At 42.5% G+C, this 27,220-nt stretch overlaps 1 protein-coding gene across 3 annotated transcripts in view; it reads left to right on the plus strand.

Annotated features, from left to right (window-relative positions):
- The window catches only part of ADGRL4 (adhesion G protein-coupled receptor L4), a 90,451-nt gene that overhangs the window by 38,679 nt on the left and 24,552 nt on the right, over positions 1-27,220 (plus strand). For 2 of the 3 annotated variants that reach the window (XM_082228086.1, XM_082228087.1), the window contains exons 4-12: positions 4,031-4,183; positions 11,128-11,283; positions 12,952-13,025; positions 13,657-13,836; positions 13,945-14,128; positions 16,005-16,121; positions 17,262-17,455; positions 21,377-21,553; positions 24,073-24,276. In XM_082228086.1, coding sequence (XP_082084212.1) covers positions 4,031-4,183; positions 11,128-11,283; positions 12,952-13,025; positions 13,657-13,836; positions 13,945-14,128; positions 16,005-16,121; positions 17,262-17,455; positions 21,377-21,553; positions 24,073-24,276 — 1,439 coding nt within the window. The remainder of the gene's footprint in view (positions 1-4,030; positions 4,184-11,127; positions 11,284-12,951; positions 13,026-13,656; positions 13,837-13,944; positions 14,129-16,004; positions 16,122-17,261; positions 17,456-21,376; positions 21,554-24,072; positions 24,277-27,220) is intronic. The other variant, XM_082228088.1, reaches the window with a different exon arrangement.

The following is a 27,220-nucleotide window of genomic DNA, read 5'->3' on the forward strand; positions in this document are numbered from 1 at the left end:
GTATAAGTACTTAGTACCTAAAGTGTTTTGCCTTACTTAAGAAGGCTTTCCTGCTGTCACAGCTATTTCTAGGCCAGGGAAACTTGCTTGTGGCCTCTACATCTTCTGTTTCTCACCCTATCCTTCTTCTTGTTTGTAAAGAAACAAGAGACACTTAACAAGCACAAGAGTACAATTGTTTGCCATCTAACTACACTGAAAAGTGTCATACCTTGATTCCATAGAGGTTTAATCCTATGTACACATACCATATGTGACAATAAGTTTTTCTTTTGCATAATGTACATCTGGCAGAAAAATAAATGATTTCATTAAAGAATAATTTTTAGGGTTAGGATTAGCATTTTGCCCCAGTCTTTAGCCTTAAATAATTCCCAGAGTTGCTTACAATAACCAGTAATATCCAAATAAGAGTAGGCAAAGCCTAGTCTATTCTCCTACCTGTGGGATGGCCCTCCAGATGAGAGGGAAAAGGTCTACCAGCTCCTTCTGAACATCACTAGCTACTAGTTGTTTCTATGTCAATTCAATCAATGCTTTAGACATGCAAATGTGACAGTCATTTTTTGGCAAGCAATTTCTCCTAACGTAATGCAACTGTGTATGATAATTTCACTAATTTATGCCCTTATTATTATTAATGCACACTTTTACCAATTTACTCATTTTTGTACGCATTATTGGTTAGAGAGCCAGTGTGGTGTAGTGGTTAAGAGCGGTAGTCTCGTAATCTGGGGAACCGGGTTCGCGTCTCCGCTCCTCCACCTGCAGCTGCTGGGTGACCTTGGGCCAGTCACACTTCTCTGAAGTCTCTCAGCCCCACTCACCTCACAGAGTGTTTGTTGTGGGGGAGGAAGGGAAAGGAGAATGTTAGCCGCTTTGAGACTCCTTAAAAGGGAGTGAAAGGCGGGATATCAAATCCAAACTCTTCTTCTTCTAGACAGCTGCCTCACAAAATTTGGATAAGTGTGGATTTCAAGGATACCTACATTTAGGGTTATGTATTATTTCAGGAAGTGCAAATAGCAGAGGTATATATCAAAATGTAAACCAAACTAAAAATTTCCACACACGCCATTTTTATAGACCCACTTATTTCCTGTGAAAATAAATGGATATTTGGAGACTGGGGGGAAGGTGGGTGAATTCTAATATTTTGAGGAGGGGGCAGAGAGCTTACTATGATTGACAAAGCAGCAGAGGACTACATTTTGCTCAACCTAAAATTGCTGCCATTTCAAGGGGTGGTAGAGTTGAAATAAATGGCAGCTTGACAATGTTTGTTATTAACACCAGAATAGTTTAGTAGAAATGATACTGCATTAGAGTATATAGAAAATGGGCATAATAATACTAATCCACCTTACAGGTTCAATATATATGAAGCACTTTGAGCACTATACAAATGTGAATGTAAATTAAACTAAAAGGAAGAGATCATGATAAAGCATAGTTTTAAGGGGGGAACTGCTTTAACTTTTTCCAGGCACTTGATTACAGAAATCCTTTTCTACCCTATTTACACAGGGCCTGAGGCTGACGCTGAAATAAATCAAGAGTAATATTGCTGGCGCAACTTCATTGGCTTCCTAGTATTAAATAAGAAGGCGCCTCTTAGAGCATGTCCATTTAAGTCCGTCATTCCTGCAGATGGTCATTGAGTGCAACTTAATTCCACAGGAATTTAGTCAGTCAGGCCCAGTGACTAAACACAAGCCAGCCTTGTAAGGAAACAATAAAAGGAGCTTGTTTCCTTTTAGAAAATGGAGGGAAATGGCAGCACTGGTCTAAAACGAATTTGTGAACAGGAGTGTGACCACTGTATATGAGTCTCCAGTAAAATCTTTACAAGCATCTAGTTGAGGGAGTAATGCCAACACCATGATAAAGTTAATTAGCCAAAACTGTAAAAGTTTTTAATAGTGAACACCATACGAGACAATTTATACCACTTGGGAGTTTTCCTTGCACCCCTTGAGGGTTGTAATAAAAGCATGTTTTCTACACTGTGCCACTTATATCTGAAGTTGAAGGTGGGGGGAAAGCATGTTGCAACTTTTATACTTGAATCTTAGCAGAGGAGAGGGTTTGGAGGAGGTGGATACAATAATAAGCAGAGGGTTGAAAGCAGCCATGTATTCTTGAAATGAAATAAAGGCTCACATTTGCAGTGTTCTTGCTCATTCACTTAAGAATTGAAGCCCATCGTTTTCTTAAACAAAATGTCAATTGTCCTTCACATAAAGAACGATTAAGATTCTATCTTCTACTGTTTGATAAACCTCTCACATTCAGTGAGTGACTGAATGCTTCTCCCTTCAGTCAGCACAGTGCCAGGAATGGTTCCTTGCTTGAATAGGCTGACAGAAACTGTCTGTAACATGACAGTAAATGGGGAAAACCCGGCATGCATGTTCTGTAGGCACTTCAATGCTTCTGTATATGCAAGCAGCCTTGAATAAGCAAGCTGCTATGAATGTTGTTGATTAATTGTCCCTTGGGCAACACTTTAAGTTTCTGGACTAATATTCAAAGGTGTGCTTCCCCCCTGCCAAAAAAAAACTTATGGTACCCCAAAACTCCCACCATGTTCTTTGATTGCAATCTGAGGTACACAAATGAAGGCAAACAAGGCCAATAAGAATATCAGCAGATTGCTGAAATATACAAACTCTTTAGTGAGGGGCTAAGGGGGTGTAACTCATCTGGAGCAGCCCGTTGGGAAATGCGTACACTAAATAGCTAAACATGCACCAATAAGGTCCAGCCACCAATTGCTAGAAACATATGTATGTTCCTACAAAAAAGCTATATACTTTCATTCATTGTCCTCTTGCTATCTCACCATGTTGTTGTTTAGTCGTCTTAGTCATGTTCAACTCTCCGTGACCCCATGAACCAGAGCATGCCTTGGAAACTGTCACTTTCTTCTCAAAGCTTCTCCTTTTTTTATGTCCATGGAGTTTTCTCAGCAAAATACTGGAGTGGTTTGCCAGTTCCTTCTCCAGGTGAATCACATTTAGCCTAAACCCTCGGCTATGACCTGTCCATCTCGGGTGGCCCTGCACGGCATAACTCATAGCTTCTTGGAGTTATTTAAGCCCCTTTGCCACGACAAGGCAGTGATCCATGAAGGGGTATCTCACCATACTCAACTAGCAAATACCTGCTTTCTGTACCTTGCATAGTCCTGCTCTCTGAACACGTTCAGAGATTTCCAGATTTTGAATTTATAATTTTCCTGATAATTCAATTATTCCATCAAAAGAAATGTGAACTACATTATTTTCTTAAAACCTGTTATAAAAACCAATGAATCATTTACCAAAACCCCCCACAAAAAACCCAATGAGTAATGGCAAGCAAATGAAGGTTGCAGTCCCATACGCGTGTCAGTGAGACTAAGTTCCCCTGAACACAACAGGGCTTACTTCTTTGGAGACGTGTAGGATTGCAATGCAAAGATCTGAATATGGAAAAGGGAGGAAAATTATATATATTGACATAATGTGGGTTCAAATTATATAGCTTAGGATTTAGAGACCTCTGCAAATGTGAACATTTCAATTCTATTTTATTTTTAAAAGAAGGTGGGGGACTTGTTCCTTGGAGGTTTTTGAGCAGAGGTTGGATAGCCATGTATGAGCTAGTTGTGATTCCTGCATTGCGTTGGGTTGCAGGAGGTTGGACTAGATGACCCTCAGGATCCCTTCCAACTATACAATTCTATGATTCTTTCTTAAAAAGCCACTGTGTGGGTTCTCCATTCTCACTGATGGCTATAGAGCAGCTGTAATAAAAAATTACAAGTAATGAGTATTTGTCATAAACTCACAAGCAAATCAATGTTTATTGAAGGATTCTAGTCTGGATAAATATTGAATCTGTTGTTTGGAAATGGATTCATCCTTTCTTCAAGCATTTCCATTAGTAGAAGACAGAAGACAGATATAATTTCCTGGAATTCTGCAGAAGGGGAGAGAGATTTGAATATAGAGCTTGGGAATGATTTGCTTTTGTTTCTTTGCAGATGACAATGAATGTACAAATGTCACACAACTTTGTGGAGAAAATGCCAACTGCACAAATACAGTAGGAAGTTACTACTGCATGTGCGTACCTGGATTCCGGTCAAGTAATCGTAATACCACCTTTGTGACCAATGATGGGACTTCTTGTGTAGGTAAGATACCAGGATTATGCTTCTTTTGTTGCGTGTTTTCTCTGGTTCAATATAAACCACCAAAAATTGTATGGAACTGTAGAGCTTGAGTCTCTTGTTGCCAGTCATGAAACTTCTACTTAAATATTCCACTCTATTTTCATTCAGCTTCTGAATCATAAACTTGTAAATTCTTATATCCTCCCATAAACATGATTCAGTTAGCCTCAGCTAACCTTTTTCAGTCATCCCACAAAGAACACAGGACATTTCAAGCATAATAGTTCCATAAATAGTTTTTTCTGCCTTATCCTTTTTTGTCTACTATCCACTTGACTGGATAAGTAATAAGAAGGATTTCAACCTCTGGGGGCCACTAGGGGGCGCATCGGAAGATGGCTGACATTACGAGGTGGCTGACCCACACGAGGTAATTTGGAGGCTCTGATGGGAGTAATTAGCCTCCAAACCCCCCCCCCCGGATGGTGGGGGGGGACTGCCCTTGCCTGCTGTGCCCTATACCACCCCCGAATTTGTGGGGATGGGGGCACTAGGCACAAAGCCCTCCTGTGGGATTCCGGCACTCCCGGACACCGTCCCTGATCCGCACCACTAGCTGCAAGAACTTCAAAAGAAACAATTTGGATGAAGGAATGCACATATTTCAAGGAAGGAGGGGGAGTAAAGACTGCTAACAGAAGAGATCTCTGATAAAACAAGACAAGAATAAATCATGAGAAGATACACCAAGATACGGTATGGCGAATGACTGATGGGGGAGGAGGGAAAAACTTTCCTTTCTTTCCTTATGTGATTAAACAAGAATCCCCTCCCCTCACGAGTCAGAAATGTCGTTTTAAGGACTTAAGCTATGGATTTAAGGCTGTGTGGAGATAAACTTTCGAACCAAAGCATGTTTTAAGAAGAGCATGGAATGTATAAGAGCTTTGGAATGACGCAGTTAAAAATGCCGTCGCCATATTGGGAAGTTCTGTCGGAGGTCTTGAGTCTGGGAGGAGAAATAGAGAAATAGAGCTGCTTTTATATTGTGTGTGAAACTCCTCAGAGGGACTTAAGAGCGACAGTTTTGCGAGATAAATGATGGAAAGAGCGATGTTATCTATGAAGGCGATGATATATGGAAACCATCTCGATTTGAGGATTGGAAGAACGGAAAAATTCACACAGGAGTAATATTGGTGTTTATCGGCTTAAGGAGACTATCAAAAGAGATCATAAAGAAAAAAGAGAAAATATATGAACAAGATGTGATGTGGAAACAGCAAGATAAGACTGGATAGAATTATGAACCCTGTTTGGACTGATTTGGTCTGATTTGGACATTAATGCAGTAGCAAGAAGATGATCAGAATCCCCCTTCGGATCTTGAAATATGGGCCCCCCCAACAAAATTTAAAATTCGGCTTTGTAATTTGGAATTTATGTGAAGTGATTTAATTTGATTTGATTGGCCGGTTATTAAAATTTATTTTTTTTTAATAGAAGGATTTCAACCTCACATTTCCTACCATGAATTGGGGAAAGGGGAGGCCAACCCCATAGCTGATGTTCTGAGGAAGTTAAATGGAGGTTTCATAGTCACCCATCATTGACATACCCTGTCCTGCTGGAATTGGAGCTCTAGCAAAGAGAAGGAAAAAGTAGTGTTCGGGTATCTGATAAGGTTGCAGGGTAATATCGCTTACATTGCCCCATACCCGGGATTCAGACATAGCAGTGGGTGTAGCAGCAAGGCCCATTCCTGAGAGATGAGCCTTTGGAAATGGTCCTCCCAGTCCAAGCTTCTCAGAAGAACTATGTTCACCAAGTTAACTTCATACGTCTTCATATTCATCTTCTCACTAGCTGAAGGATCCAGGAGCCCAGGAGAAGTGCATTGAAACAGGAATATGAGGAGCTGCCTTATACCAAGTCAAACAATTGGTCCATGCATATCAGGATTGTCTACACTGACTGGGTGTGGCTCTCCAGGGTTTGGGGTGAGGTTCTCTCCAAGCCTTACCTTGGGAGGCTGAGGAGTGAACCTGGAACCCACAGTAGTGCATGCAAAGCAAGTGCTTAACACTGAGCTATGGCTATGGTGTTTCAAAGAACTCCCCACTCACTACTGTATCAGGAACAGCTCTGTGCTCTTATTCATTACAGACATGGATATCTGCTACCTTAAATTATAGTAAATGGAAAAGCTTGCCATGAACCCCATTTGTCTATTCAATATCCTATCAAGCTCAAACCACAGTTAACAAGTAAAATAAACATAATATACTGTAGTCTACCCTTCTACAATATGTTACGTACTCTTTGGAATTTACATATCTGAAACAGAATATATTTAGGATATATATTGAATAAAAATCTACTAGAAAAATGTATACGTTAACCTTTTTATAGACCCAATGGATTCCTCTTTTCTGGAAGAACTATATATATTGTGTTGTTTTTTTCTTCTTCTGGCATTTTTTCTCATGATGCTGGGCTGCCCCCTCTGGGACTAGGGAAAACATCAATAAATCCACATTCTCTTGGCAAGTATATTATGCCTGTGTTGATTGCAGCTTGTTTGAGATACATCTCTCACACTTTCTCGTACTGGTTAATTAATTCTTCTCAATGTACACCCAATATAAGATAAATGCCTATGGAGGTGACTGTTTACCTTTTTTTTTTTTAAAGATTGCTTCATACTTCTGTGAAACTCTTTTTTATTAACACTGTTGACCCCAATGCCATAAGTATTTTGTTCTTGATTTTGAGAATGTGAGACCCTGTTGTCCATAAATGGGATTCATGGCTTGATAGGAGATCACACAGAGAAAGTGGTCATTATTATTGTTGTTGTTATTAGTTGTTGTTGTTGTTGTTGTGTGGACAAGTGGAGACCCCCCCAACCCCAGGTGACACCTGGATGAAATAATGACTCATGTGCTATGGGATTGAAATTGGCCACAACTTTATTAAAAGATTCAGATGTAGGGAGATCTTGGCTTAGGCATTGGGTGTTTATCCCTCCCAGTGCCCAGTCGGGGATCTGGGGAACATCAGGGTTATCCTAAAGTGTAGGGATTGGGCTGGCTCTGGAAAATGTATGTTTAAGCAGAGTGTGCACCCCCCATTTCGCTGCAACACAGGGGAGAGAACTGACAACCTATTGGTGTATGGCCCATGACTCCCCTCAAAACAACCCCTTTAACGGGGAACCCTGGGATCGCCACTGTGGAGGGGGCATGGGTCACCGCTTCATGCCCCCCCCCATTTAGGGAAGATAGACTAAAGGATTCCGCCCAAGGCCTGAAACCGCCAAAGTTGTGAAGTTTTGCTACGGGGAAGGCTACAGGGAAATTCCTTCCCAGTCCTTTAACAGCGACCAATGATGTAGCAGCGCTCACACACCTGTGAAGAAGAGGTTAACCTGCAAAAGAAAGCATAACTGAGGGAGGGCAGGGTGGGAGAAGCTCTGGAGTCAATTGAGGACTCCTGGGTAAGTTCCACCCTCTATTGTGTGAGTAGGGCAGACCAGCTCCCCTGACAACGCCTCCCCAGCTGGGATTGGTTAACTGTCTGAGGTTAGATGGGAACCTCCAGGTATCCAGCTTGGGGGGGGGGGCAAAGCCAGGCAGTATTTCCATGGTTCACGTAGGATCAGGAGGGGCTGTGTGCGACCACCCAAAAAGAGCCCCCCCCCCATTTGATGTGAGGAGCGGTTGTTGTTGTCGGCCAAAATTCCCAGGGCAGTTCAAAACATGAAATACAAAATGAGAATACAAAATACATAATAAAACAAACAAAAACAACCCAATAATTCCCCTTCCCACAAACACATTTAACAAGAATATATCTCTGGACTCAACAAAAAAATAGCAGTTTTGAGAAGTAAAGGTAAAAGGTAAAGGACCCCTGGATGGTTAAGTCCAATCAAAGGCGACTATGGGGTTGTGGCGCCCATCTCGCTTTTGAGAAGTAGCATAATATCAGTGGCAGACAAAATGGACACTGGCAGCACAATCCTGTGTATCGTTAATCCCATTGTGTTCAATGGGGATTACTCTGTTTAAGGTTGCCGTTTCAGATCCTACATTGATCTTGTAATCTTTGACCATCAGGCATGGCAGCATTTAATTGGTTAAGGGTGTGGAAATGTGAGCATGCTTGCTTAAAACCCATCTTCTCCACTTCCACCCTGCAAAAGATGATCAGAGCTGTCAGTGGTAGCCACCGGGTTGAGAGAGAAGAGATTATTGTGCAACCTGGCAACTTTCTATTTCACCTTAAACAGCACTGGGCTAACTGCAATATCCCTGGCCTGCCACAGTAGCTTTATCTCATCACCGCCCCAGTTATCAGCTGCTGCTGCTCCTCCTCATCCTCTGGCTATCACTTTCTGGTTGCTTGTCAGACAGAGCAAGCAGGGCATGGGATCTACTGCCCTTCCTTTTCTCCCCTATATCGTATGGGCTGGAGTGAGGAGCAGATAAACAAACAGGATCCAATGGTGAAGACAAAGGGTAGATCCAGGAGGTTCATGACAGTGCTCCCCCTGCTGGATGATGGGCATTTTGGGAGATGGCCAGCATGCTTGGGCATCCTTGAAGCTCGCCTTAGATTTCCAAAGACAATCCGATGCATTTTCTGATTGGCCTCAACTGGCCAGTCCTTGTGTAAGCAGTTCTTGAACTACACCTTGAGTTTATTAAAATTACGAATTATATGTTGGGGTGGGGAAGGAACTTATAATAAATGATTTATGGTGGTGATTAACTTCTTCCTTTTGTGCTTATAATTTTGAACTACGCTGAATTATGTATAACTATCTTTGCACAGTGTTTATCGCATTTGGGGAGAAAGTGCTGTTCGTATTAATTTATGCATTAATTTTTAATACTCTATTTATAAGTGCACTTCTAAACCTGATCGATATGCAGTATATTATTTTGTCACTCAGCTTAAAAGGCATTGCGGGCTGTTCCAAGTTTGTCTGTCCCTTGGTAGAAAGCCATTTATTTGTATTTAGGAATCCAGCTCCCCTTTTTTTTTTTTTTTTTTTGCAGCTGACATGAAGAGAAAAACCCTTGTAATAATAAACTGATCTCCGACTGATCTATTCAACCATTATGAAAAGGGATGTTTTGCCACGGTTTCCTTGTACTTGACACTTGCATTTTTTGACAAGTGAATCTATGTTGTAGCAGTGTGTTCTGCATTATCCTGCTTATCAAACTAGTCTTGTTTACAGTTTCCTACTATGCAGAGGTTACGTGGAGCCTATTCTTTTATCATGTCAAGAGAGGAAAGGGTGATGCTGCCTGTGGGAAATTTTAGCAATGATATTCCATGCAGCATGATAAATGGAAAGACATTGAGCTTTATATTGTGCCCCCTATCCTGGGATAGGTAAAGAGTGCTGGCTGGAGATCAGGATTTCAAGTGAGGGCAAGGCTGGGATTGAAGAGCTTTGAATCCTTCTCACGCCGCCCTGCCAGCCCTGAGCCACTTTGCGAGGCTGGGATCATTCAGTGTTCCCTGTGCACCAGCATACCACGCTACACCACTGCAATAAATAAAACATACAAAAGTACACACACACCCCCTAACATCAGCATAGTGCATTTCTGTCACACAGGGAAACCACAGCTAGTTCTCGCAGATTAGGGGCCAAGATTTCCTGTCAGGTCCAGGTAGGTCCAGGGCTGGATTTAAGTTTGATGAGGCCCTAAGCTACTGAAGGTAATGGTGCCCTTTATGCGTCCAGCTGTCCTTTGTCAACAACAAATTGTTGCTGTTTTTTGTGTTGAATATATGCTATATGGTAATTTATGGACCTAATAGGTATCTAAAGCCATTTGCACATAACAAAGTATGTATTTTATCAAAGTAATTGCTGGACTGAAATACAATTAAGAAGAAGTATATTAACAGTGAAATAATTATTAAGCTCTAACTTAAAATGAATTTTTATTCATAACAAACTTAATACAGTCATACCTCATGTTACGTTTGCTTCAGGCTGAGCATTTTCAGGTTGTGTCCCGCGGTGACCCAGAAGTACCGGAAAGGGTTACTTCCGGGTTTCACCGTTCACGCCTGAGCACAAAATGATGTCACTCGCATGTGCAGAAGCGGCGAATCGTAACCCGAATGTACACAGACGCGGGTTGTGTTCTTTTCAGGTTGTGAACGGGCCTCTGGAACAGATGCCGTTCGCAACCAGAGGTACCACTGTAATGCAAACACATTGGCATTTGGCAATAACAAAAGTTCCTTTAGAAACACAGTTTACAAAGACTCATAATCTAGTCTCTAGAAATTTGCTATAACATGAAATAATAATAGGTGTAAATATATGATGCAAACTACTAATAATTATAAATAGCAGAATGTAGGCATGAGCAAACCAGTGATATCTTAGGGAGCAGGCTAGCAGGCGGGGCCCATTTCTTACATCATAGGGGCCTACACAACACAAAACACTGTGTTTATTTTGTTTTTTTATCTTATATTTTGGAATTTTACATCCAGTTTTTTTTGTCCTTTAATTTTTTTGGGGGGGCCCAAGAGAGTGGGGCCCTAAGCTATAGCTTGTTTAGCTTATATGTATACATTATGTATGTATATGTATAGCTTATATGTATACATTATATATGTGGGTCTACTTTTCAGTCTCACTTGAGCCACACTAATATCTCCATTTTTTGAGATTTAGCCCTGCTCTCATTCCCTTGACTTTTATCCTACAAGGCACTATAATTGCCTAATTGCCACACGTGTTTCTGTTCCATTTGATCAATAGCTTAGCTTTCTGCTGCTGCTGCTTTTTTTTAAAAAAAAAGATGTAGATGTGAAATTTCAATATGTAATTGCTTGCAGCACATCAGGCTACTACCAACAAAGCGGCAAGGTGTTAGTATGTAAAACCTTTTTTAAAATTCAATTTCTCACAATATTTGCAGATATAGATGAGTGCGCTGAACCAGTAACTGCTGCCTGTGGAGATCATGCGAAATGTGAAAATGTGTATGGAGGATATAACTGCTCCTGTAAGGAAGGTTATCAACCATCCACAGGAAAATTACAGTTTAAGCCAAATGATGGCACTTCCTGCCAAGGTAAATGATATTATAGAGCTTTATGTGTTATTATAAAACTATATCTTCTGAGAGGCCCACCGGTAACTCTTTATCTTCAGTTAGATTAATCAGCTGGATATAAAAAAGTGGCAAGATGTGAATACCTGCATTATTATTGTGCTTTTTAAAAGAGGGAGAAAAGACTGATAGGTGTGTTTGCTGAAAAATAGAAGTAGCCTGTCATATATTATAAAATACAGAACTGATTTTCGTCTATTACTTACCAACCAAAGTCCATTAACCGTTAAGGGGTCAAATACACTATATGACTGTAGCTTTGCTATTATCAATAGAGCCTTAGAGATATTCCAGAGTTGTGCTACACTTGAGTAAAGATTGGGCAAAACATGTAAACAGGAATGCTAACTTGGTACAATGAAATCACCTTTGCTTAATGCTTTCATGCACGTGTCTTTTTGGTTCAGATTGAATTTTTCGTCCAAGTCAGTTTAAATACAAGTGGCTTTTAAAATAAAAATTTAAAAATGCATTGACAAGTATCAATGCATTACAGTGAGTATGTGGCCATCACACATTTAACTGCACCTGCCATAACATGCAGTATTGCTTACCTCATGCTGTGGCATCACCATGATATACCATGTTTTCCTCACCCTCACTCCACAAAATTGGCTGCCACTGATTGGGGCAGAGAAATGCAGAATGTTGTGATGCCACAGCATGGATAGCATGGAGTTACAGTGCTGTTACCTCATAGGGTAGCCACACTTGTCGGTTTTGACCATTCAACATCTATCCCTAAAAGGTTCAAGACACCATACAATCAAATTTACAAAACCACAAAAGAGAAAGAACAAAGCCAGGCACGTCACTGATTTTTTAAAGAAGCTTCATGATTAATCAGATGAGCTCCCATCTATTATTAAAGGTAAAGGGACCCATGACCATTAGGTCCAGTCGTGACCAACTCTGGGTTGCGGCGCTCATCTCGCTTTATTGGCTGAGGGAGCCGGCGTACAGCTTCCGGGTCATGCGGCCAGCATGACTAAGCTGCTTCTGGAGAACCAGAGCAGCACACAGAAACGCCGTTTACCTTCCCGCCAGAGCAGTACCTATTTATCTACTTGCACTTTTGATGTGCTTTCGAACTGCTAGGTTGGCAGGAGCCCATCTATTATTATAGCTACATAAATCTTAACTTTCATAAAACATTCCTGAATATATAAGAGCATTCTTAAAAATAAAAACAAAAAGTTCGTAAAAGTCACAGCAGTAGCAGCAGCTTAGAAAGGGCATTCTGCCCTGTGTGTGAAAGGAGGAGAAATGCAACTTCTGAGAAGGTAGCTGCTATCCATGGCTTTGTAAATGCATTTAAAATAGGAGTGGGTGATATTCGTCTATTTTGTGTCCAATTCAATTTTGTATACATGCTGAGCATATGTGGTTTGGTACATATCTCTCCCCAAAGAGATTACCCCATGTTCAATCCTGCACCTCACAGTTAGCTATGAATGAATATATGTCGAGCCATTCACAATGCCGCATGCAAATCCAACCAAATTTAACAAAAAAAAAAAAGTATCTCTGGCTTTTAAAACAGACCGAATGGGGAAGTCTGGAGCTTTAGTTATCAGCCAGACTGAAATGACTGTATGCCAAGACCTTAATATTCCCTTTTGATTTCAGCAGCAATCCCAGCGCCAAAGTGTGAACTAAACTATGACTGCATAGCTGAAAATATTAACAGAACCTTAGCCAAAGTAAGTAAGACTAGCATATTTATCTATTGTCAAATCTTATTTTTACTTTCCCTCTGTCCTGAAATGATACTGATAATATTTCTGGTACTACAATCTTAAGAAGATGGCAGCTCTTCACTTACCTCTTCTTTTCTGGTGGAGAGAGGCACCATTTTGTCATTCGTCTCAGGTGCCAAAATGTCTTGGACCAGTCCTGTATCTAGAACAGCCTATATTAGACACACCTGCTTGTACACTGGGTTTTCCAGATTTATTTTTACAGCTACCCTATATGGTACAGTCAATATGGAAAGATGGGTACCTACACAAGGCTACCCAGTGAGCCAGGTCTGGGGAACCTGTGTGCTTCCAGATATTATTCAACTACAGCTCTCATCATTCCTTGGCCATACTGATTGGGTCTGCTAGGAGCTGGAATCCAATGACAACAGGAGGATCAGAGATTTCCTACCCCTGCAGTAAGCCATGAATAGATTGAGACTTGAGCCTTCCAAGTCGACATCCAATATTCTATTCACTCTCTCATGTCGGCTCATCTTGTTAACTAATGTTGATAAATGAATATGAATGTATATGAATTTAACTGTAAATGTTAGGAATGTCATGCCTAATGATTTCAACTTTCTTTCAGATTAGAAAAATAAAAGAACCCCTGGCTGTATTACAAGAAATCAATCAAAACACTGTAGGGCAAATTTCACCTGTGGATGTGATTTCCTACATAGAAGCATTATCTGTATCTTCTCCCTTGCTAACCATCGTGAATAACACGATTTCTGACAATGAAATGCTCTATAATCTAACTCTTAATGTAAGTGAATCGAGCCGTGCAGCAGATTTGATCCATTTTTGCAGGGTGGGGAGCAGTTATAAGATATAGTACATAACCTAAAGTACTTTTTTACTATTAATCTAACAGGAATTCATTAATACTGTGAACAATTTCGTTCAGAAGGATAAAACTGCAGCGTGGGAAGCTATCCCGGAAGTTAACAGAAGAAGAAGCCTCACTAAACTGCTGCATGCTGCAGAAGAAACCACGGCACTCATGTCACAGAGCTTTCAAAAGACAACAGAAGTGGAGGTTAATGCCAGTGATTTAGGTATGCAAAAGGGAGCAAATGATTTGAAAACTGTTCCCATTTTCCTTCCAGGACAGACTGTTGATATTGAAAGCAATGTTGTGTGAATGCCTTGCAGAGGCTGTTGTTGTAGAGTCTCAATTAAGACATCTGTCTTCACACTACTCTTCTGCCCAGCTCTCTCTGTGTTTGGAAATCTAAAGGGTCTCTTCACTGTGCCTTCTGCATGTGTCTTCCAGGAGCTGCATCCATGGCATCACAGGAACTCATATGAGATAGGTCAGCATCAGACACAAAACTGAGACAGAGAGTTTGCAGTGGCTCATGCTAGTTAGTGAGTAGTAACCACAGCTGTGCCATGCCATTGCAGAACTCAGTCTAATAGCATACAGATTAAGGTTAAGGACCCCTGGATGGCTAAGCCCAGTCGAATTTGACTATGAGGTGTGGTGCTCATCTCCACTTTCAGGCTGAGGGAGCCGGTGTTTGTCCACAGACAGCTCTTCAGGTCATGTGGCCAGCATGACTAAACCGCTTCTGGTGCAATGGGACACCATGAAGCCTATTTATCTACCCACGCTGGTATGCTTTCGAACTGTTAGGTTGATGGGAGCTGGAATAGAGCAACGGGAGCTCACCCCATTGTGTGGATTCGAATTGCCGATCATGCGATCAGCAAGCCCAAGAAGCTCAGTGGTTTAGACTACTGTGCCACCTGCGTCCTATTAGCATACATCACCCAGCTCTTCATCTCAAAACTTCATCATAAAACTGCAACACTTCAACATAGAAGTGCATAAGCTGCAGGCAACCCTAACAGGAATTACTTTTTAGGCTCTGAAATGGCTACACACCTTTTCCCAGGTGGGTGAGGGTTTTGAAACGCCCCCCCCCCGTCCTAGCTGCCATCCCTGGGCGGTCAGAGTTCATGTTGCCAGCTGCCTACCTGGGAATTTCTCTGGTTGGCCGGTCACTGATTGCCTACCCAAACCTGAAGTTTAAATGGGCCAGTCCAATCAGAGACCCTTATGGTTGGCCAGGCATTGTCTGCTTTCATGCCTGGCCGACCCGTGATGTATATAAGCCAGCTGTGCTGGACACCCTTGGCAAGAGGACCAAACATTTGCTGATATTTAGTTTGCTGGAAACTTCAGATCACAAGTGTGTGTGCTTTCTGTGCTATAAGTAGCAGACAGTCCAGCCAAGTAATTCCACCCCATTAGTCAAATGCTTGTTTTGCTTTGCTTTTAACTGTCTGATTGACCTTTATGCTGCCTTATGGGTGACTGAAGCACTACATTGATCAGAGCAAAGCAACAAAAAGGACTCTATGCCCTCTAATGTCATTTTCTTTGTCCAGGGTGGTTCATATTAGATTGCTTTCTTTGGTTTCAGCAACAGACATCATTAAAGCACAGTGCATCTTTGTGTAGTAATAATAAAATATCCATTTCTACCTCCAAATATTATAAAATAAAAACTGTTCAATGGTACTATGCTTTTAAAGATGGCAATTGATATTCCATTTCAGAAATGCATTCTTAATAAAAAGGTTGTTCCTTTGAAAGTAGTTCCCATTATTCTTTAGGAAATGCATTGAACGCAAAGCAAATTAGGGGCTGCATTTTTCCAAGGAAAGGTACAAAAATGGAAATAAAAGATTTGTGCCTACTAGAATTAACGTACTCCCGAACAAATATGAACCACACAATGGTGCGTGTGTGCGTATGTGTGCATGCGTCTTCACTCTTAAATTACCTGGCTGGACTTTGTGCTGACATCTGTAATAAATGTTCAGCTGAGTGTAAACCTAATTGCAGAAGTGTGAGGTTTAGTAGGCTGGGATGTAATTGTGAGTTCCAAAGGAGTTTTTCCCCTTTCTTCTTTTCTTTTGCAGCTTTCAAAGTTCTTGCCTTTGATATACAGCGCATGGAGCACATTCACCAGCATGTGCAGTTGGGAGGAGAGATTATAAAGGTCTCTGCAAAGAAAAAGGAAGCAACTACTTCTAAAGGTTAGGGAGAGAAATGTGACTCAAGGAATAAGGCTATAGAAGTGAAGTTCAGTAGGGTTTTCCAGAAGCCTCCTCCTATGCAAAATTCAGGAAAGTAAATCCTTCAGGAGGGTTTGGGATAGCCAATCCCAATGAGGCAATTTCAATTATTTCTCAAAGGTATTTCACTAGAAATGCACCCTTGGCAAGGATCAAATACCTGCTCTTGAAAATATTCAAAGCATAATTGCAAAGCAACAACGAAACAAACCTCTGGAATAGATCCAGTTAACTTCCATGAATGGACCTGTACACAGAAGGAGCCAAGGCCCAGCAGGTGTTCCCTGCTGGGAAAAGTGGGGAGGTGATTTCCACTCATTTCCTCCTTCTCCCACCATCTCCCAAGCCACTTTTTTTTCTAGACGGCAAACTTCTCCCAAACACTTCAGAACAGATTTTCACTGGCACTGGGTTGGATCCAGAGTTCACATGAGCAGATTTCTTCTCAAAGGCAGAAACATGGTAGCTCAGTCAGTAGAGCATGAGACTCTCAATCTAATGGTTGTGGGTTCAAGCCTTACATTGGACGAAAAGATTCCTGCATTGAAGAAGGTTGGAATAGATGTTCCTCATGGTCACTTCCAACTCAACGATTCTATGACATCAGAGGAAAGGAGGGGCAGGTTTTGCTAGTTTCCTCCTCCCTGCAGCTTCCTGTTCCCCCTGAATATCTGCTCTGGAAGTTTGGGGGGGAGAACAGTGTGGGAGGTGGCACTGGGAGCTGCAGGAGCAATGGAGGAAATTGCCAACAGCAACAACAAAATATTCCTCCTCATTTCAGCAGGAGCCTCTGCTGGACTTCAATGCCTTCTCTGAATCGAAGGAGCCCTTCTAGTCACAATAGGGAAAGTTTGGACCCATCCGCTTAATTTTGCATCACAAACACTCATTTTTAATACTGGTGGGTTATATTGTCTTGAGAGGCAGACATTCTTCACTGTCTCTTAACCTTTTCAATAACTGTGTGGCAAAAAAAAAATATGTTATGCATATTTCATGCAAAATAAATACAGATATCTATTATTTGTCATTTCCTTATTATCTTCAGGGTTGTTAGGAAACAAGCTACAACCCACTAAGCACAGTTTGTTTGATTGATAGGCACCGTTGCAGTTGTGTTTCTGCGGTACAGCAATATTGGCTCTCTCTTCTCATCATCGCAGAACTTCTCACTGGAGGAAAATTCAGAGCATGGAGAGACAGTAGGGTCATCAGTTATAGCTGTCGCAATTCACTCCACGCCACCTATGCTGTACCCAGTAGAGAAAATAACATTGACTTTAAAACATGCACAGGTAGGTTTTCTTTCTAATGAGCACCTGATTAAAAGTAAGCCTACAATTATGTTGTAACAAGGAGCTACTCTGTTTTCATTTGGTTGTTCACTCACACCTATGTCATTTGCTGATATGTGCATATAATATGATTAGAGGGGAAATTACAATTCTGATTTCCGCTCAGCAAGTGCCAGGGAGGGAGTGTGTTAGCGCTGCAAAGTGTTGATAGGAATTGACAAGACTAATAACTGCATGTTGGTTCTACTACACAATTGTCAATAATTGGTTAGTGTCATACGAATCTCCTCCTCACCTCTCAACATCCTCCATTTACAAGCTGTGCATCTGTTGCATTTGCCACGTTTGCCTAGAGAGGCAAAAGCAGATGAGCAAAATTTAGCAGGGCACTGAAGTTAATGGTGCTGGTGCTGCATCGCACAAACAGGTGACATGGTGGGCAATCAGCAGTAGATTGCTGTAATCTGCTGTGTGTGGGCTGCCATTAAAGGCTATTTGGAAACTTCAGCTGGTACAGCATGTGGCAGTATGAATGCCTGAGGGGGACAAAGAATCAGATTCACATCCCACCTACTGTATTGTGTACCAGTCACACTGGCTGCCTATTGTTTGCGGGTCCTATTTGAAGTGTTATTTATGACCCTAGATGGTTTGTAATCAGGTTTTCCAAAGGGCTACCTACATCAATATGAGAATGGGATATTGGGATAACTTGGATGGTGGAGCATGAGACTCTTAATCTTAGGGTTGTGGGTTCGAGCCCCAAGTTGGGCAAGAGATTCCTTTACTGCAGGGGTCAACCAAATGGCCCTCACGGTCCCTTCCAACTCTACAATTCTATGCTTGAGCTTGAAGCTTCTGGGGCTCTGCTCTCTAGCCTGATGATCAGAGGTTGCTAGATTCAAAAGATGTGGCCTTTCAGAAGCAGCCTCACATCTGTGGAATATCCTCCCTCAGGAGGTATTTATAGTCCCACCACCAGAAATTTCTAAAAGAAACAATCTTAAAATCTTTAATTTCAGTCTGCTTTTCATTAGCTGCTGTGCTAAGCCTGGATAGAGCCTGGTACTGATAATGCCAAGAGTGCAACTTCAATACCTGTATGGCAGATTGTCCTTCCAAATCTGCAATTCTATTATTATTATTATTATTATTATTATTATTATTATTATTATTATTTAATTTTATTATATATACCCCGCCCATCCGGCTGGGTTTCCCCAGCCACTCTATGATGAAGTTACTTATCATTTTCAGGAGCATAATTTGCTGTTTCTTGTACTATATTGCTATTTTTATTGTGGTTGTAATTCATTAACTATCTTGTATCTCTTCTTGGGAGGGCACTGGACCTGAAAGGTGACTCAAAAGTCTTTTAATGGGGGGGGGGGGGCAGAAAAAGAACAGTTTCACTGAAAATTTAGAGAAATTAATATAATTACTTTCTTTCCTCCTGTGCTAAAAGACATGATGTTACATAGTGTATGATAGACAGAAGTTGATAGGAAGTAGAATGGCATTAAATCCTGTGATTAAATCCTGACTCATCCATAAATCCCACTCAGTATTCTTGGCGAAGTAACGATGTATTGACCTTGTCTACCTCCCAGGGCTTTTGTGAAGAAGTCATCATGATTTTTGGGGGAAGGCAGTCAAGATCCAAATATAATAAATAAATAAAAAGTAGAATATTAAATGGGTATGATTCAGTATGCACCTTTAGCAGGTAAGCCGAGGAAAGGTTTTTGGTTTTGATGTTGTTTTGCAGGAGGATAAGGGCAATAATATGGACAATGAAAGTCCAGACTAGGCAAGCAGTATCATAGCACTTTAAACAGTCATGACTTTCCCTGAAGAATCCTAGAATAATAGAACAGTAGAATAGGAAAAGGGACTCTGAGAATCACTTAGTCCAAATCCCTGGAATACAGGAATACACAGCTGTCGCATACAGGAATCAAACGTGCAACCTTGCCCCTTTCAGTACCATGCTCTAACCAACTGAGCTATCCAGGCTGACCTTATAATAGTTGGTTAAAGATGCTGAGAGTTCTAAGGCCTCTCAAAGAGCTACAATTCCCAAAGTGGTTTAACAATCAATCCCTCTTCCCAGCAACTCTGGGAATTGTTGTTCTGCGAGGTAATTAACGGCCTCCTGCCAACTCTCCACTCCCTTAATGAACTACAGCTATGATTGTTAAAGTGGCATGATGCTGATTTTAACGTATGGTGCAGATGGGGCCTAAAACAAGAAAGATGGGGCATTATTATTATTATTATTATTATTATTATTATTATTAGTTATAGACCGCCCTTCATCGCAAGATCTCAAGGCAGTTTACAGGATAAAAATATTAAGTAAAAACACAAGTAAACCGCTTCCACTTCTGAGTGGGGGCGGTTTGCAGTCTCGCCACCAGGCCCACCCCCACCTCAGCGTTGGGGCGGGACTGTGTCTCACGTTAAGCTGAGAGGGCCTGGCCATGCCAGGCAGTGAGCGGCCGATTGCGCAGGTCAGGGGGCATGGCTGGGGCAATTTAAACCCCGGCACATCGCTGAATCACCCCTGGGAAGAATTTTTGCTGATGGTGAAGGCCAGGGCTGCCGCCTTCAGCACTGGTGGTGCAGCTGGGCGAGAACGACTTGCCCTCCAGGAAGGGCTTCAACTTGAGACTAAGCATTAAAAAGGACTTTGAGGACTTGTCAATAACCTTCCCCAAAATGGCTATTTTATGGTCACAACTCATAGAGAGACACATTTGGCACGACAGTCGCTGCCCAGCTTCCACTAACAAGGCCAGGAAACTCTTGGATCATGCTGTAACATGGAAGTTGTTGGCACTGGGTTGCCATGTGATTTGCCACCCAGGAATTGTCTATAACAATGAGGCCCTCTATTGGGCAGATGGCATTCATCTTTCCAGTGGCGGAAATGACGCCTGGTTGGCTGATATTATCAAAGGAATAGGAGTTTGGTTGCAGGTGTGAGGATATTGGCAGCGAGCTTTGGGCTCATGTGGCAGTTAGGCATTGGAATAGCTATATGGGGGGGGGGAGGTACGGCCATCACCTGCCCCTCCATGCTCAAGGGTATTCTGTTAAAGGAACCCAGGTGTCTGGATCTCATCCGAAGTCTGCGGAGGGGCTAGGGCCATGCCACGGCCCCATCGGGAACCCAGGGGATGCTCGAGTCGATCCACATCAGCGGGCTCCCCCTACTGGTGGTTTACCCCTACAGACTTCCTGCAAGGCGGGCAGGAAATCAGATATAGTCTGTTGGTGCCAATGCCTATACCAATATGGCTCACATTCCAATAAAGTTGTGGCCTAAATTTTGCCCATTAACATTAACCCAAAATTCTATGTCCTAGTGTCTTTATTCTCCTGGGGGGGGGGCTTTGACATGCAAGTAGTTAAAACAAAAACAACAAAACAATGACCTCTCCTCTCACAAACCCATTTCAAAGACTAGAAGGTCAGGTGGTGCAAAAAGTCAAGGCCTGTAGTACAGTCATATACACTCTCTGGAAAGAGAAGAATTAGCAAGTCCTGGTCAAAATAAGGCCACTAGAAATGGACAGGAGCAAACATGTTAATTGTACAGACATTTTTTAATCCATTATTTGGACTGTTGATTTCTAAAACTCAGGAATAATGTTTGAAAAGAAGGAGAAAGCAGATGTAGTTTTCCTTCCTCTCTTTAGTCTACCTTCTTTTACCTATCTTGTTTCATCTTTCTGTTCTGATTTTCTTTGTTTTTATTCCTGTGTTTCTCCTGAACCTGAATTATGAACAGTTCAGATTCTGGGTTTTGTGGAATAAAGGCATTGTGATGAATTGCCTCTGCTAATGTAGCAGATACTTCTAGTTGAGTGGCTTTGTGCCTCTTGCCATCCATTAAAATTTTTCCTTCTGTTCCAGACTGTAGACAAAAAAGATGTTAAGTGTGCATTTTGGAATTATTCAGAAGACACAATGGAAGGAAACTGGTCTACAGAAGGATGTGAACGAGCACATTTCAATAGCACCCATACCACATGCAGATGCAATCATCTTACCCCTTTTGCTGTTTTGATGTCCTCAAACAATTCTGAAGTTGTAAGTGCTCTTTTTAAATATAGTGTTTATTAATTTCTTTAAATAGTTTGTGTGTAGAACCAATTGGTCTTTGCCGTTAAATTGTTACTTCCTTCCTCACTTGGTCTATCACTTTATTCTCACCGAGCAAATACACAACGGGATAATTCTTTAGCAGCAGTAGATATTTTCATGGTTAGGGTGTCCCTGAACTTTACGCTGTGAATATTCCATTATAACAATGTAAAGGTAAAGGGACCCCTGATCATTAGGTCCAGTCGCGGACGACTCTGGGGTTGCGGTGCTCATCTCACTTTACTGGCCGAGGGAGTCAGCATACAGCTTCCGGGTCATGTGGCCAGCATGACTAAGCCGCTTCTGGCAAACCAGAGAAGCGCACGGAAACGCCGTTTACCTTCCTGCCGGAGCAGTACCTATTTATCTACTTGCACTTTGTGCTTTCGAACTGCTAGGTTGGCAGAAGCAGGGGCCGAGCAACAGGAGCTCACGCCATTGCGGGGATTCGAACCACCAGCCTTCTGATCGGCAAGCCCTAGGTCTGTGGTTTAACCCACAGCACCACCCACATCCCTATAACAATGTAATGCACATGCTATCTCTTATATGGGTGCTAACTACTCTACTCTCCCCCCGTTTATTATTTGTTTTTAACTGCCACTGAGCATTTTTCAACTCCCATAATATTTATTATCCATATATTATTCATGCTTATCAATAACCTCGAGACTTAAGTCACTACTATCTTCATTTTACAAGCAGAAAACGGGGCAGAGAGACCATTCACGGTTACTGAGCAGCTGTAAAAGTACTATTTATGCCACTAACAGTCACAGTTTCCCCCATGATTCCCAGGCACTGTCGCTTGTTAAAGGTGTTGAGAGTTTTTAGGCGACCCCTATTCCCCTCATAGAGGTACCATTCCCAGAACACTTTAACAATCAATCTTCCCAGGAAACCCTGGGAATTGTGAGGGGAATAGGGGCCTCCTAATAATACTCAGCACCTTTAACAATCTACAGTTCCAAGGCTTGTTTCAGGGAAGCTAGGTTGGTTAAAGTGGCATAAACTATGTAAGATGCGGATATGACCACAAAATATGCAATAGGCCAATTTTTCTCAGAAGTAAACCTGACTAAAAAGAAATGTATGAACAAACAGAACTTCAGACTTTTCAAAACCATAGTGCTTTTTATTTAAAGAAAAAGCAAATGTAGAATGATACAAAAAAGTGGAAATACTTTATTGCGATGGCCATGTGTACCCATTTCCAATATGTAGCACTTAGCATTCAACAAAAACAACTGCTGTGTATAATAACATTAATATTAGACAAGCATATATGGAATTGTAGTCATTTGCATATATAGTGATATAACATACCTTCTCCCCTCCTTTTAGATTTTTTATTCACTTTTTTATTTCTATTTTATTTTGTTCAGTTGAAATATTCTCAGTAAGAAATTTAAAAAGAAGTACATAGCTGAGGATCAGATTAAAGGAAGATCGCAATAAAATGGACATGGATTCTAAATACAGGCTGAGTGATCACAGAGAAAAAGAGAGAGAGTGTCAAAACACTTCCCCAAAAAACCCCTCACATTTGAACTGAAATTGTAAGTTGCTTTTAGCAACTAAGAAGCAGAATCTGTCAGCATGAAGAGCCCAGCATGTGTCAATGCAATGTGTTTGTGCTAATACTCTCAAGTCGGCTAAATCCTCTGTCCAAAAATAAAAAGCTCCCTCCCTCGAGTTATACTTAGACTCCTTCGCAGCTCATGAGGAGTCCTCAAATACAAGAGTGTGTTTTGCATCTGCGGGGTGTTTACTTAATTTGGGTTTAAAATATTAATCTGAAAGCAAGTGAGGCACAAGTTACAAGACAAGTCAAGAGTGAATTGTTTTCATTTTCTAAAAATAAAATTAAAAAAACCCCAGGTTTATGCTCCATCTCTTTGAGTGGGATAATTTTCAAAGCACTTCAAATGATATCCATTACATTATTCTGTCATAAGGTATTAATGGGCAGTTAAATTAATGACAGCTACTTGGAAAAGAAATATGCTGGGCTCTATGGCTTTTGGTGACAGATAATTGCCAATTCAATCTGATGATCTCTACAGTCCCTGAAGAAATTGATATCTATATTTATCCAGGCATACCAATGCAAAACCAGATAACAGATAGCCTGCACCCCCACTGCACTCCCCCAAACCTGTTCTGGGGTTTCCCCCAATCCTCCAGAGCAAATTTAGAAGGCGCAGGCAGAGGAGGAGATAAGTCCTATCGTCCAAGTTCTATGATTTTTCCTTGCACACTTCCTTGTACCAACTAGTACCTTAATAAAATCAATTTAAAAATGTGTAAAGCATTTCAACCAATGACTTGGCTGGGTATTTTAACAAGGAGTATGGAGGGGGGAAATGAAATAGAATCAGAACTCCAGTATCAAATGAGGTTTTAAAGAAGCTATTCTTTAGCCATTCTCTCCAATATGTTATATTATTATTTCCCCCTCCCAGGATGACAAGAATTATTATATTCTCACAAGAATTACTCAGCTTGGAATAATTATCTCCTTGATCTGCCTCTCCATGTGCATTTTCACTTTCTGGTTCTTCAGTGAAATTCAAAGTACAAGGACAACAATTCACAAAAATCTCTGTTGCAGCCTTTTTCTGGCTGAGCTAATTTTTCTTGTTGGAATTAACATGAACAATAATAAGGTATGTGACCTTTCCCCATGCCATTTCATGTTGGGTAGGAAAGCAAATGTGTGCTCTAAAGTGCCTTTTTCAGAGGTGCAAGTAGCATTTTCCAGTTTCCCCGTGAATGTTTTACCCACAAATAGCTGTGGCTATAAAACACTCATTTAAGGATTCCAGGGAATCCCATTCAGAAAGTGTAAGCCTCATTGAAGAGAAGGAAGGGTCTTCTGCCAGTGGTCCACTCTGAGAATGGGAGCCTTAACTAAGACAAAATGGAAGCAGATTTTTAACTGAGTTTAAATTGACCATGTTCCAATAATATCAGAAGGTGTTAATGCCAATTTATGTTATGTTATGTTAAATTTTATTTATATCCCGCCCTCCCCAGTCGAAGCCGGGCTCAGGGCGGCTAACAACAATAAAACAGTACAAAAGTACAGCATAAACAACACTATAAAATCATTCATTATAAAATCAATTAATTCAAGCCACTGGCAACCATTGGGCCAGAGCTCCGCGAAGATTGCCAAGGGGGGGAGTCAGGCTGTGCCCTGGCCAAAGGCCTGGTGGAACAGCTCTGTCTTGCAGGCCCTGCGGAAAGATTTCAGGGCCCTGGTCTCTTGTGACAGAGTGTTCCACCAGATCGGAGCCACAGCCGAAAAAGCCCTGGCTCTAGTTGAGGCCAGCCTAACTTCTCTGTGGCCTGGGACCTTCAATATGTTTTTATTTGCAGACCGTAAGTTCTTCTGTGGGACATACCAGGAGAGGCGGCCCCGTAGGTACGAGGGTCCTAGGCCATATAGGGCTTTAAAGGTTAAAACCAGCACCTTAAACCTGATCCTGTACTCCACCGGGAGCCAGTGCAGCTGGTATAGCACCGGGTGAATGTGATCTCGCAGCGAAGACCTCGTAAGGAGTCTCGCTGCAGCATTCTGCAACCGCTGGAGTTTCTGGGTCAGTCTCAAGGGCAGCCCCACGTAGAGCGAGTTACAATAATCTAGTCTGGAGGTGACCGTCGCATGGATCACAGTGGCTAGGTCAGGGCGAGAGAGGTAAGGAGCCAACTGCTTAGCTTGGCAGAGATGGAAAAATGCCGCCTTTGTTATAGCTGCAATCTGCGCCTCCATGGAAAGGGAGGTGTCGAAGATTACACCCAAACTCTTAACGGACAGTGCTGGCACTAATTACGCCCCCACAAGAGATGGGAGTTGCCCCCCCAATCCCACATCGCCCCGTCCCAGCCACAGGACCTCTGTCTTCGAAGGATTTAGCTTCAACCGGCTCCCACGTAACCATCCAGCCACAGCTTCCAAACATCTGGTCAGTGTGTCTGGGGCCGAGTCAGGATGGCCATCCATCAGCAGATAGAGTTGGGTGTCATCGGCATACTGATGGCAACCCAGCCCAAAACTCCGAACAAGCTGGGCAAGGGGGCGCATAAAGATGTTGAAAAGCATTGGGGAGAGTATTGCACCCTGAGGTACTCCACACACCAAGGAGTGGCGCGATGACAATTCCCCCCCAAGTGCCGCCCTCTGTCCCCGGCCAGAGAGAAACAAGCACAGCCATTGAAGGACTGTGCCCTGGATCCCCACGTCGGCAAGGCGGTGGTCCAGAAGTTCACGATCGACCATGTTGAAAGCTGCTGACAGATCTAGAAGAATCAGCAGCCCCGACCCACCTCGATCCAGCTGTCTACGAAGATCATCTGTTAGGGCGACCAGAGCCGTCTCGGTCCCATGACCAGCGCGGAAGCCAGACTGGAATGGATCCAGAGCCGATGTTTCATCCAGAAACCCACCAAGCTGTTCAGCAACCGCTCTCTCAATCACCTTACCCAGGAATGGAAGATTCGAAACCGGGCGGTAATTGGATAGATCTAAAGAATCTAATGATGTTTTCTTTAAGAGCAGGCGCACCACTGGCTCCTTCAGTTCCCCTGGGAATGTCCCCGTGCCAAGGGACAAATTGATGACATCCCCCAGGAGGGCCCGCACCTTGTCTGGACACGCTCTAATCAGCCAAGATGGGCACGGGTCGAGAGGACAGGTGGTGGGCTTTCCAGCTCGGAGGAGTCTGTCCACATCGGCTGGGGATATCCGGTCGAAGTGGTCCAATACTGGACCCGAGGACAGTCGAGGGGCCTCCAGTTCCTTTATTGTATCCAAATTGGCAGGGAGGTCATGGCGGAGCAACAAGACCTTCTCCGCAAAAAAGCTCGCAAATGCCTCACAGCTGTGTGTCAAATTGTTGTTTAAATTTGGCTGTCCCTCAAGGGACGTTAAAGACCTAATTATACTAAATAATTGTGCTGGGCGAGAGCTAGCGGATGCAATGGAGGCCGAGAAGTATGACTTCTTAGCAGCCTTCACCGCCATCTCATAGGTTTTCATAAAAGCCCTATAAGATGTTCTTGAGGCTCCGTCACGGGCACCCCGCCATACTCGCTCTAGCCGTCTGAGGTCCCACTTCATTTTCCAGAGCTCCTCGGTAAACCAGGGAACCCGGTTTCTGCGGGGTCGCAGAGGGCGCTTAGGTGTGATCTCATCGATGGCTGCCAGGAGCTGGGTATTCCAGCCCTCAACAAGATCAGTCAATGAGTCGCCAGGGGGAGCAAGGTCCCGCAAGGCTTGGCGGAATCTATCAGGGTCCATCAGCCTCTGCGGGCGAGCCCAAATCGGCTCGCCACCTAAGCAGGGTGGGGGTCAATCCTGGCTTTCAGAGCGTAGTGATCAGACCATGGCACCTTCATCGAAGGAGACATGATCACATCTATACCTACGCCAAAGATCAAATCCAGCGTGTGGCCTGCTTGATGTGTGGGGCCCGAAACAAACTGGGAGAGCCCTAGTGTCGCCATGGAAGACACCAGGTCCAGAGCCTATGAGGAGGGAGTGGCATCAGCATGGATGTTAAAGTCCCCCAATACCAATAGGTTAGGGAACTCCAAGGCCCAGCCGGC

This window comes from Podarcis vaucheri (genome assembly GCF_965113315.1).
Source record: "Podarcis vaucheri genome assembly, chromosome: 6".
In the NCBI taxonomy this organism is placed as follows: Eukaryota; Metazoa; Chordata; class Lepidosauria; order Squamata; family Lacertidae; genus Podarcis; species Podarcis vaucheri.